General features: G+C 47.5%; 1 protein-coding gene across 3 annotated transcripts in view; it reads right to left on the bottom strand.

The window, feature by feature from the left end:
* SLC6A13 (solute carrier family 6 member 13) overlaps window positions 1-5,938 on the bottom strand; it is a 37,006-nt gene extending 31,068 nt beyond the window's left edge. For all 3 annotated transcript variants that reach the window (XM_046010668.1, XM_046010667.1, XM_046010666.1), the window contains exons 1-2: window positions 5,906-5,938; window positions 2,906-3,112 (exon numbers count right to left, since the gene is read on the bottom strand). In XM_046010668.1, the coding sequence (XP_045866624.1) occupies window positions 2,906-3,107 (202 nt within the window). In that variant the 5' untranslated portion in view covers window positions 3,108-3,112; window positions 5,906-5,938. The remainder of the gene's footprint in view (window positions 1-2,905; window positions 3,113-5,905) is intronic.
* Window positions 5,939-12,932: the final 6,994 nt, after the last annotated feature.

Here is a 12,932-nt window from a genome sequence, read left to right on the forward strand (position 1 = left end):
TTCTTTGGTTTTTGACTATAGTATTTTACTGTTCTCCTGCTTTTTTTTTCTTTTTGCTTTTTTTTTTTTAAATTTCACCTGCTTTTCTATCATATTCTTGCCTCAGCCCTTTCTCTGCTTGGGAACTCACTTCAGATTGGGATCTACCAGATGTTAAAGCTGGAAGGAACCAGAGAAGACATCGTCGGTATTTTAAGTTTGGAACAAAAAATGTGCTTTGGGGACTTTTTCATTCCTGACCTCATTACTGAACAAATATGGAAAAAGTACCTACCTAACTTATCTTCCCGCTCTGCCCCAAGTTCCAAAGGGGCTGTTTAAGGCTGGGAAGTTGAAGAAAGGGCCCGGAAGCAGGCTGATAGGGTCCATTACCTGAGCACGGTTCACCCCAGTGTACCCCTAGCACCTTTCTCCAGAACTTGCTCAAAACATTCCTCTCATTGCCTAGGAGTCCCCAGGGATCACCAGTTGGAGAATCATGGGTTTAAGTAAAATCACTACACCAGGAGGAAGAAGGGTGAAATCTATGTAAGTAGTCTCCATGCTCCTCACCTTCCTACCCCACACGGGTAACAAAGGGTCCTGCCAGAAAGAGGCATCGGTCTGTTCCTTGCCAGACAAGGGGGTGAGAAGAGCAAATGTTGGGGCTCATTCCCTGTAGGAACTTGCTTTCCCAGGAAGGCGAGTGGAACTGAATGATGACAGGAAGTTTAAACCACGAGGAGCACCACAAACCAGGCCTGTCCGTCTAATGACCACACACATCCTAGCTGAGTCTCCCTTACCTTGGCAAAGGAGGCTTTCCATTAATTCACCCGGTGGCCCTGGATGACTCATGCCCTTCAGAGCAAACCTGAGCATCAGCCTCTAGCTCCAAAGCCCCTCAGAATACTTCCCTCCAGCTGCGGTCGTCCATCAAGGAAAAGACGAGTCCTAAGGCCCTACGTTTGATCAAGGGAAGAGACTGGGGGTGGCAGTGTTAGGGATTAAACAGTTTGACTGGATCCAGGACCCAGAAAAGGTCTCTCCACTCCCAGGCAGAATCAGCACCGCTGGAAGGCTGGCTCTATCCAGGGAGGAAGCCGTCACACAAGCCCATGGCAAGAACCAAGGCCCCCCCCGTACTCTTCCTGGGCCTGCATTTCCACCCAAGACAGCATCACACTCTCCCGGGCCTGTACGCACTTACCACAGAGCCCTGAGGCAGAGCTCAGATCCCAACACTGCCAGAAAAGCTCCCCTCAACAGGGTGAGCCCACACTCTGCCCCCCTCACCACACACACACACACACACACACACACACACACACACACTACTCCTGGTCACAGCTCCCTTTACTTCCCCTTCCTCAGCCCAGTGGTTTTGCACTGGAAATCACTCCCTCCTGCCTCTTCGTGCCACTCCCGCTAATTCCCAGGCCAACCTTTACCCAATTCCAGAGAGGCTTGGGGAAAGCCGCTCACCTCCTAATCTTCCTGCCATGTGAGGAGCTAAGCTGGTTACTAGGCTCCAGATACAGAGTCCCAAAGCCCAGCTTAGCCTCCAGACTCCTCCTCCACCCTGGACCAGCCTCGCCTCGTCCCTCCACCCAGCTCACTGAAGGGAGGCATGCGGAGTGTCCGGAGTGTCCGAGGCTGGGCTAGAAGTGGGAAGAACTCCTTTCTTCCCTCACACAGCAGGCAGAACAAAGTCCTGTGATTTCAGGCTGCTGGCCAGAAATCCCCAGGGGAAGAAAGGACATAACAGCCCATCCCTCCCCTCTGGAAACAAACAAGTTAACTTCCAACTCCAAGACCAGGCCTCCAATTGCCACGATCCTGGGAACAGCGCTCCAAGGCTTCAGAGTGCCAAGCCAGCCCTCCCACCTCCTCTGTCCAAAATCACTGGGAGGTGGAGCTCCATGCATCTGGAGGATCCGACTCCCCGGGAAAAGGACAGGTGTTACGTAGGGCACCACCAATCCTGTGGCCCACAGAATAACCACTGCCCTCAGCATTTCTCCATGTGACCTACCTCGCCATTGCCCCTTCCTCCAGCCCAGACGTCCAAACTGGATCTGGGGAGCCCCAACACCTGTACGCTTCACCTACCAACAAGGAAATCTTCCTAACCTACTGCTCCCCCAGAATACTTCAGGACCTGAGAAATCCCTCTGAGCTCTCCCACAGAGGGCTGGGATTGCCTGAAAGTGAGTTACTGGTCAGAAAATAACCACCGCTGCCAGGCAGGAGCGGAGCTGCCCCCAGCGGGCTGGAATGGGGTGGGAGCAAGAAGCCAAAAAGAACCTGGAGTTAATGCCACCTGCCTGCAAAGTTCGGTGGGGAATTTTGAAGGGAGAGCCTCTGGTATCAAAGGTTATGACACTGGGAGGGGTTGGGTAATGACTGCCTTCGGGAATGGCATCAGGCCAGCGGCATAGGGGAAGACATGGACTAAGGAGTTTCAGGACCACAGGACAGTTCTGTAGCAACATCTTCTCCAACATCGCTCCCATGTATTAAGTTCCTGACCCCCGTGACCGCTGATGCTTACGGCAGCTTAACAGGCAGGTACTGCTATCTTAATTTACAGGAAGAGTCACTGAGGCTCTGGGGGCTTAAACGACTCGCCCAAGATTACACAGAGATTAAGTAGCAGAGCCAGGGTCCAAACTCTGATCCGTCTGGTTCCAAACCTACGTCTGTACTCCTACGGTGCCACAGCAACATAGAAAACCCCTGGGGAAAGTCACATAATGTTTCTAGGTCTCAATCTCCTAGGTCTGCAGTGTCCTTCCTGACTCATAAGGGTCTTTCCAACTCCAGCATTTCAGTGCATCCATGGGACATCCCAGAGGGGCAGTACGTGTGGGAGATGAAGACATCCTCCTTCCAGGGGAGGGTGGGGTGGTGCAGTGGCTCTCACCTCCCCCATTTTTGTAGCAGAGATAGGGAAACCTCCAGACGTTGCCGAGACCAATGATCTCCCCGGCCACCGACAGCACAAACTCCATCTTGTTGTTCCAGTGTCCCCTTTCCAGGGTGCCATCTTCCTTCGCCTTTTCCATGACTGGGTATGCTGGCTTTGTCTCTCCATTACTGGTTGTGTTTGAGACCCTGTTATCCATCCCACCTGGAAAGGAAGCAAAGTGCTCTGTTAACTGTTGGGAATCCTGGGAAGAAAGCCTTCCCCTTCTTTCACTAGCAGATTCCCAAGGGAATGAATGCACTGAAAGAAAGTAGATTCCTACCCCCTTGCCTGTAGACCGTGTTCTCCTTAGCATCTCGCATTGGTAAAGGCTGAGTGACAGCTGCTGAGAATGTACCTTCCTTTCCTGTTCAGAAAGAAAGCCTGGAGACGGAGGGACAGGCATGTGTTCCTGGGTTCCCGCAGGTCCTCCTGGGTGGTGGCTTGTGGATATGGAAGAATTCACACGGCCCCTGGGCTGTCTAAGTTCCTCTCTGCCAGCCTACGGCTCGCTTTGAATGTGTTAGCATGACCTTCAGTATCTATATTCTGTATGCTGGGGATGGTTGAAAGGATCCTCAAGGCCACCAATTTCCTTTGCAGGAATTTAGTCTAGCGAAATAACTATGACAGTGGGTAAATATTTGGCATTGAAGATGTTCATTGTTTACAACAGCAAAAAATTAGACAGTACGTAAGGTCCCAAAGCGATAGACAGGTTAATAAATTATGGCACATACAGACCCTGGAGCCTTATACTATCATCAAAAATTGTGTTGCAGAAGAAAAGGTAATGAAATGAAAGTGCTCATAATATGTGAAGCGAAAGGTTATCAAAGAGCATACACAATGCCATTATGCTTGGAAAATATTTCATAAAGTGTATGCATTGAAAGCTTAGGATAGCCACCAAAATGGTTCTCTCTCCATGGTTGGAATATAGGAATGTTTTCCTTATTTCTATTTCCTACATTTTCATCAAAGAACATGATTTATTTTGTACTATTTAAATAAAAGCAAGTTTTTAAAAAATCTTTCCCAAGGAATGAGAGAGGCTGAGGGGGTCCTGGAATTCTGCAGAAGATGGGCTGATGTTTTCAGCTATCCTTCCCTGTCTCTCGGAAATTAACATAAAAGAAAGATGAAGTATAGGCTCTTTTTTTGGTGATGTTACACATAGGGTCTGTTACAGTAGAGAAGAAAACATGAAATTAGTAAAGAAACACTGTGGGGCACTTGGGTGGCTCAGTGGTTAAGCCTCTGCCTTCGGCTCAGGTCATGATCTCAGGGTCCTGGGATCAAGTCCTGCATTGGGCTCTCTGCTCAGCAGGGAGCCTATTTCCCCCTCTGTCTCCACCTGTCTCTTTGCCTACTTGTGATTTCTCTCTCTGTCAAATAAGTAAATAAAATCTTTTAAAAAATTTAAAAATTAAAAAAAATAAAGAAACACTGGTAAAGGGGCACCGGGGTGGCTGAGTGATTAAAGCCTCTGCCTTCAGCTCAGGTCATGATCTCAGGGTCCTGGGATCAAGCCCCTGCTTCCCCCACTCTCTCTCTCTGCCTGCCTCTCTGCCTACTTGTGATCTCTGTCTGTCAAATAAATAAATAAAATCCTTTTTAAAAATTTAAAAATTAAAAAAAAAAAAGAAACACTGGTCCAAATACTTCACTGCCCTATTCTAGACTCTTACCAGGATTAAAGATAAGACTGGACATGGTTCACATTAAGTGAGCAACTACTACTAAGCACTTTATATATATTTGTTTCCTTTAATCCACAGTCACCCTGAAATGTAAGCAGTATTAGTTCTGCTTTGTAAATAAAGGAGCTGCAGCTCAGAGAGGTTAGGTGATGTGTCTACAGTGAGATAATGGCACAGGCGGGACTTGAACCGACTCTGTCCCTGCTCTTTCCATTAAATCTCTCAATTACATTGGCTACCCAGGTTGCTCAGCACGTCTCAGTAGCATCTTCTGATGACTCCCTCCTGATTTTATACAATGGTCCTTTCTCTGGAAAAGGAAGCAAATGGGCTTTTTCATACACCTCAGGAAAAATTCATGCTAACAGAACTTTCTCAGGGAAAGCCTCATCTTGCCCAGGCTCCCCTATGGCTCCACCTCCCCGGGGGGGGGGCCACCTCAGGGATTCAGAAAGTCAAAGAACAGTAGGCACCTTCACTCATTTGATAAACTGGGGAACAGGTTCCACAGATCTTGAGCTAAGGAGAAACCCAACCAGCTGGACCCGAGAAGTTTCCTCAGTCCTTTCAAGAAGCTTGTCTAACGCCTCAGGCTCGTTCTGAGCCTCTCTTTACCATCCGATGGGAGTCTTCCAATGGTGGAATGCCATCTCCCTCCACTCCCTCATCCTCCCAGACCCTAGAAGAAACTGCAGGCCTCTCCTGGGTCCCTGGCCTCATGAGGGTGCCTCTCAGAGGTAGTGTGCTGCAGTTAGAAGGTCATGAGCTGGGTCAGACAAGCCCGGCACAGATCTTAGCTCCGCACTGTGCCACTCGCTGTCTGACTCCGGGGAAGTGAATTAACTACTCTGAGTCTCCATTCACTCATCTGTGAAAGCAAGAAGGACTAAGTGAGGCACTAGATATATATAAAGGAAAGCACTTCGTAGAATAACAGCGCTCGGATTTTTATTTTCTTTCAGTCTTGCCTAAGAGGTGTTCATTCTCTTATCTCACAGAGAAGAAAGCCTTTCTTTCGTCTCAGTCTACGGTTCTCATCCTCTAAAGCCCATGGGCCCTCAAATCCACGGCCACTGAACCTTCAGAAAGCCCAGAATATAGCATCTAGTCTTTGCACAGGCACACAGAAGTGGCAGATCTGTTCTCTAGGAGAACCAAAAAATCCTTTGAATGTATGAACTATGATCTTACCAACCTGTAGTCTGAGACCCAGATACAGAAGAAAGAGAGAGAGAAAGAAGAAAATGTTACCAACCTTAGTGCAGTTGCTGCCAGTGGTCCAGTGGGGGGGGGGGGGGGGAAGAATGATCTAAGGGGGAAGGGGAAGGTGCTGGCTATTTAAAGTGTGGTTCCAACTCCTCTGCCGCACTTGTAATTCTAAACTTGGCCCAGCCCACATTCCGCCTCCTGCCTGCCCCCCTCCATGTTCCCTCCCCTGAGCACCAGACAACTCACAGCCAGGGAGTGCGAGTGCACCCTGGCAGGTCAGGCCAGTTGCTTGAGAGGCCAGGCAGCAGGCTGTCTTCCTCAGACCTCACAAGCTCTTCCCTCTGGCCACCTCGGGGTCTCCCTAGAGGGATCCCACCTTCCACCCTTTCTCCGACTCCAGCACTCCTATACTCCCATCAGGAATAGGTGTTCCTTTGGTCAGGTGCCCAGTAAATTGAATGTGCATTTCTCTTAGCATTCTGCAGTTTATGATTTGGTGTGGACCATGATTAAGAATAAAGATACACGGGGGTGTCTGGGTGGCTCAGTGGGTTGAGCCTCTGCCTTCAGCTCAGGTAATGATCTTAGGTTCCTAGGATCAAGCCCCGCATGGGAGAGCCTGCTTCCCTTCTTCTCTCTCTGCCTGCCTCTCTGCCTACTTGTGATCTCTCTCTCTGTCAAATAAATAAAATTAAAAAAAAAAAAGAATAAAGATACATATGGGCACCTGAAATTAATGTCATGTTATGAGTCAACTATAACTCAATAAAAAAATACATTAATGGAATGAAAAAAATATCAATTATCATTTTTGCAGGTTGTACCCTACTATTTATTTTTTACTTTTTGTTTTACTGGCAAAATTATAGGTATAAAATTCAATAAAGGGAGACTTTTGTCAGAAAAAAGAATAAAAATACGTAGATTATAGAAATCTGAGAAGTCATAAAAACGCCCTCAACACACACGCACACATACGCGCGTGCGTATGCACACTTTTTTTTAAAGATTTTATTTATTTATTGGAGAGTGAGAGAGCAGGAGCTGGGGGGAGGAGCAGAGCGTGAAGCCGACTCCCCGCTGAGTAGGGAGCCCCACCACTGGCCCAGTGCGGAGCTAGGGCTGGATCCCATGACCCTGAGATCGTGACTCAAGCCCAAATCAGAGGCTTCACCGACTGAGCCACCCTGGCCCCTGGCGCACGCGCACTTGCACATTTATATACCTATGGGAAAGTCAAAACACTTAATACTAGTTCTATCTGGAGAGTAGGGCTGGGGCCCGGAAATGAAACATAAAGTAAGGGACATTTTTCACTTCTGGTTTCGATTTTTTGGATTGTTAAATAATGTGCTAGTTTTGATTTTTTTTTTTTTTTAATAATTTTGTAAACCAATAAAGAAAAGAAAGTGCCAAGCTTAAGCCCTAAACTCATCCTAAGCGGAAGAGCTGGCGGCCGCCGTCCAGTCCTGGCGTTTCGCACTCCGCGTCAGGACGGGAGCAGAGTGGGGCGGCAGAGCCCGCCCAACACCGAACGCCCCCTGGGGTGCATGCTGGCCTCGGATGCGCCCTGGGTGCAGAGGCCAGATAGTCCAGGGCGGAGTCCCGGCTCCAGCACTTTCCGTGCTGTGGCCTTGTTGCTCAAAAAACCTTGTTCTCAGGCACCTGGGTGGCTCAGTGGGTTAAGCATCTGCCTTTGGCTCAGCTCATGATCCCAGGGTCCTGGGATGCAATTCCACCTCAGGTTCTCTGTGGGAAGTCTGCTTTCCCTCTCCCACTCCCCCTGCTTGTGTTCCTGCTCTCACAGTCTCTCTCTATGTCAAATAAATAAATAAAATTTAAAAAGAAAAAAAAAAAAAAAAACAAAACTAACGTTATAAAAAAAAAAAAAAAAAAAAGACCACAACTTGCTTTTGAAAAAGGTGTGCCTCCTCCTTACCTTAGCAGATAAGGAGCATATGTGAAGGGCCCAGTCGGTGGGTAGCATGCCTTCGACTAGTAGCTGGTATTGATCCTTAGGAAATCATTCACAGTGAGCAGGGAAGGTTTCCTGAAGGGGATGAGATCCAGAGACCCCTGAGCAAAGCTGGGCTCAGGCCAGACAGTAAGAGTCTGGGGCTGTGGGCGGGGCTGGGGGGTGGATGACTGAATGGGATACACAAAGGTGCCTGAGGTGCCTGGGTGGCTCCGTCCGTTAAGCATTTGCTTTCAGCTCAGGTCATGATCCCAGGGTCATCAGATCAAACCCCACCTCTGGCTGCCAGCTCAACTCTCTCTCTCTCAAATAAATAAATAAATCTAAGAAAAAAAAAAAAGCCCAGGGAGTCTCGCAGAGACAATTATTCCTGTGTTTCTGCTGCTCTTCTTTTCCCTTCTGACCATCCCTCCATCTTATTTAACTGTTAAACCAGAGACCAAAGTGTTCTCCCAGAGAGGTTGCAAACTTATGCAAAAAAGTCCATCTTCAAAGGCAATGCTATTAACTTCTGTTTTTACTTACCATCAAGTGGTACTTACTAATGACCTATTCACTGAGCTGCTAATCATTAGAAACTCTAGTATTTGCGCTCTAAAATGACCAGGTAACTGGAGTGTACTGAACCTCAGATCGATATAGGAATAGCATTCTAAGTTAGGACACCAGACAGCCATCAGCAATGTTGCACAGCCCCTCCTATGCCCTCTATGTGCAAAAACTAGGGTTCCCTGTTTCCAGGAAAGACTCCCAGTGACCAGGGCACCATCAGCATCAGGCTGAGTCCCTTTAGCCTTGTATTAGAGTCGTTTAGAGTTGCTGCCCTTGTACAAAGGAATGTTCAGTTTTGCTTGTTGATCCTGTTGTTTTTACATAACCACTTACGTTTTACCTTTTTAAAAATATTTTATTTTTTAAGTAATCTGTACACCCACCGTGGGGCTCAAACTTATATCCCCAAGACAGAGCCGCTCACTCCACTGACTGAGCCAGCCGGGCACTCCTACGTATTATCATTTGATTGCTGTTTTGTTCCTCTCCAAATCTTTGCTATCCCCAATTTCTTTTTCTCCGTAAAGTAGGAACTGGTACTGTAAGTCTTCTGCCCTGTTTAGGTTGACCAGTTTTTAAAACGTTTGAAAATTGCTGGTAAATGAGTGACAGTTGCTCACAACTCCCTGTCTGGGGTTTAGCACAAATGAGGCAGGACTAGCCTTGCTTCTACTTCACTGTGCCATCAGCCTTTGCCCTCCTGGGTCAGGAAACCTGAAAATAGGGAACACTAGAGTCAGTCTTCAAGAGTTCTCATCAAGAGGCAGCATTGGTTCTAAGACTTGCTAGAGACTATTAGGATAAGGGAAGGATGTGGTCCTCAAACAGAAATAGAGTGAACCATGGAGAAAGCGGGCCTGGCAGGTCTCGCCTTCTAGCCCGTTGACCCCGGGCATATTTCAATGTCAATATGCCATTATATACTCCCCCAGCAATTTTTTCTCTCTACTAGGAGTGACATGAGGGCAAAAAAATTTCGAATGAGCATGATTCATTTCAAAAAGAATATATCTTTCTGAGCAACACCAGTTTCAACATTGGAATGAGTTGATGAAGGAAGCGGAGAGAGATCTTTAAATGAACAGGCACTAGGGCAACTGGGTGGCTCAGTTGTTAAGCATCTGCCTTTGGCTCAGGTCATAACCCCAAGGTCCTGGGATGGAGTCCCACATCGGGCTCCCTGCTCAGCAGGGAGTCGCTTCTCCTTCTGCCACCACCCTGCTCGGGCTTTCACTTGCTCCCTCTCTCTCAAGTAAATAAATAAATAAAATCTTTTTAAAACAATTAGTAGGCATAGTTCTATTTAACCACAGGGGTGAGAAACCTATTGAGCTTTTCGATCTCTTTTCAAATACCTGAAAGGGAAGAAAAGAACAAGAGGAGGGGCTCCTAGGTGGCTCAGAGGGTTAAGCCTCTGCCTTTGGCTCAGGTCATGATCCCAGGGTCCTGGGATTGAGCCCCGCATCAGGCTCTCTGCTCAGCGGGGAGAACTGCTTCTTCCTCTCTCTCTCTGCCTACTTGTGATCTCTGTCTGTCAAATAAATAAAGAAAAGAAAAGAACAAGTGGAATCAACTACACAAATTATGGTTTTGCTAAAACTGGAACAATTCAAGCCACAAAGTGAATAAGGATGGTACTGGATTTTAACCCAAAGAATGAAATATATTCACAAATCCATGCTAATAAAATAAATAAATAATCAATCAAATAAGCGAATGGGAGGGAAAGGGCAGCTCTTCTCTACAGTAGAATTCTAATTAATAAAAGTAGAAGGAGAGCAAGAAATAGAAACTCACCACTAGACAAACCCCACTGTAATTATTGTTGGAGACAAGATCCACCAATGACGGCTAAAATGAATGGGTGAGAAGTTCACATAGTCTCGAAGCATCTCCTCCAAGACATTTATTAACTACAAAGAGAGAGTCACTTCATGGTGGAGACATCAGACAGAAACCACCATAACCAAGTGACCCAGGCCAACATCTCTGGTAATAAGACATACCGCTATCCATATCACAAACCGAGGAAATGACGTACCAAGAAAAACACAACCACGCTCCTGCCAAAAATGCAGTTCAGTCATGAGGAAACCTAAGACAAAGCCAGAGGGGGACACTGGACAAAATAACTGACAAGGAGACAGAGACTGTTTTAGGCCGCAGGAGACTGAGAGGAAGTAACGTTCACATGTCCCCTGGGATCCTCCCAAGGGCCCTAGACTGGATGCTAGAACAGAAAAGGGCCACTGACCAGTGTCAAAACTGGTGCCATGTACAGAGGCCTTCAGGCTGATGGCGCTCCGCCCACACTGGGTTCCTGTTCTGACAATCGTGGTCTGGTTGGATAAGATGGTGACTTGGGGGGTGTACGGAAACTGTACTATTTTTGCAACATTTCCTTCCGTCTAAAATTAATTTAAAATTAAAAAAGGCTTTTTTTTATGGTTTGCTCCCTGACTATTGCTGTCCAAGCACTGGATCCCACAGGGGAAATCCCTGGGACCACAGGTGTCCTGAACACGCCGAAGTCCGTTCTCAGGTGCTGGGTTGGATTCCAGGGAGGATAGCCTGAACTCTCGAAGCCCAAGGTCTTTTTTTTTTTTAATATTTTATTTATTTGACAGAGAGAAATCACAACTAGGCAGAGAGGCAGGCAAGGAGAGAGGAGGAAGCAGGCTCCCTGCGGAGCAGAGAGCCCGATGCGGGGCTCGATCCCAGGACCCTGGGATCATGACCTGAGCCAAATGCAGAGGCTTTGACCCACTGAGCCACCCAGGTGCCCCTCGAAGCCCAAGGTCTTAAAGAAATAAAACTTAGGATGAAGAATGTTAATATCAGTCGTCGCTGTTCATTTTTGGGAGCGCTTCCAACGATCCAGGCAATGTGCTGAGGGCTACGGACGTGCCATCTAATTTTATCCTCAGAATAAACCTCTGAAACAGATGTAGATGCCACTTTGAGGCAAGAGGCTTGAATGATGGGAGCCCCCACAGAGCCCGCAACCACTCTGGCTGAATACAGACAGGCCCATCAGGCGACCCACCTCAAGATACCCGTAAGCCCCAGCTGACCAATGGGTTACTTACACCTGGACCAAAAAAGGAGAATTCCATATGTTCCCATACCTCCTCACCTTCTCCCCTTAAATACAGGCCCGACCAGCTGCCTCGTACCACACGGCCCCTCCTCTGCTATCCTGCCCTCAGCTTCCTTGCCCTGTCTTCAATAAACCTCCAACTTCTTTGTTCTGCCTCCGGTGAATTTTCTCACCTCCTGTGCTGCTGGCTTTCCCCCCAAGCGGGTGCCCCCACATTTGGGGGCTCCCATCTGTTCGGGAGAGATAACAGAGATTGCTAGTATGACCTCTTAAAAAACGAGACCCAGTGGGACGCCGGCGTGGCTCAGTTGTTAAGCCTCTGCCTTCCGCTCGGGTCCTGATCCTAGATTCCTGGGATCGAGCCCCATATCTGGCTCTCTGCTCAGCAGGAAGCCTGCTTCTCCCTCTCCCGCTCCCCCTGCTTGTGTTCCCTTTCTCGCTGTCTCTGTCAAATAAATAAATAAAAACTTAAAAAAAGAGACCCAGTAAATTAATCAATTAATTAAATACCCAGAAAGGAGATGACTTTCTTAAGGTCACGTAACTAAAAAACATTAGAGGCAGAATTTGAACTCAGGCTTGTGAGATTTCAAAGTCCACTACTTACAGCTACCAGGCTACACTTTAACTCCAGGAGGAAAAAAAAGACAAGTAAAACGCTACAGAGCACAGCTCTGGCTCTGTGTTTGTTGGGGCTATTGCTGGCCCAGGGGATTAAACAAAGCTCTCTTAGGAGAGTTGGATAATGAAATGACCAAAAAAATACTCCTTTCACCAAAAACTTCATCAGACCTGAACCATTTTAACAATCTAATTAGAGGCAAGTCCTATCCAGCTGTGTGTATAATCATCCCCCATGGCTCTACCTTCCCGAGCAAAGAAGGAAAAATCGTAACTTTCCTCTTTAACTCCAGAAAATTGTTCTTTTCCAATCGTATCCAGTTTCTTCTGATCCTCGTTTCCCAGGCTTCTCATCAGATCCTCAGAATACACAGAGAGGAGAGTTTGCAACATTTAGGTAACTAGCCTCAGCAGGAAACTCCTGGCTGATGAGCAGGGAGCGATAAGGGGCTCTGACTGAATGGAGGAATACTCAACATAGCTTCGATACCCTCACACGATAGCCCAGAGCCACAGTGAGAGATTAGGGCAGAGGGACCACGTGTAGAAAGAACAATTTCAACCTCTGTACAGTCTTTTATGCTGAACATTTTTCCACAATACTGCAGGCGTTTATTTGTGATAGGCAAGGACGTGCGTACATTAGTGCCCTGATCACTTAGTCGATGGATACGGAACTAGAGATGCGCCCATCATCTCACCTCTCACAGCCGAGGACTCTTTTCTTCATCCAGAGAGGGAGAGGGCACCCAAAAGGGTTTGCTCTCAGAGGCCGTGGCCCCAGCTTCTCACATGCCCTTTCCCCTGTTCTCAAGCCTCCAAACA

This window comes from Meles meles, chromosome 7 (assembly GCF_922984935.1).
Source record: "Meles meles chromosome 7, mMelMel3.1 paternal haplotype, whole genome shotgun sequence".
Taxonomy (NCBI): domain Eukaryota; kingdom Metazoa; phylum Chordata; class Mammalia; order Carnivora; family Mustelidae; genus Meles; species Meles meles.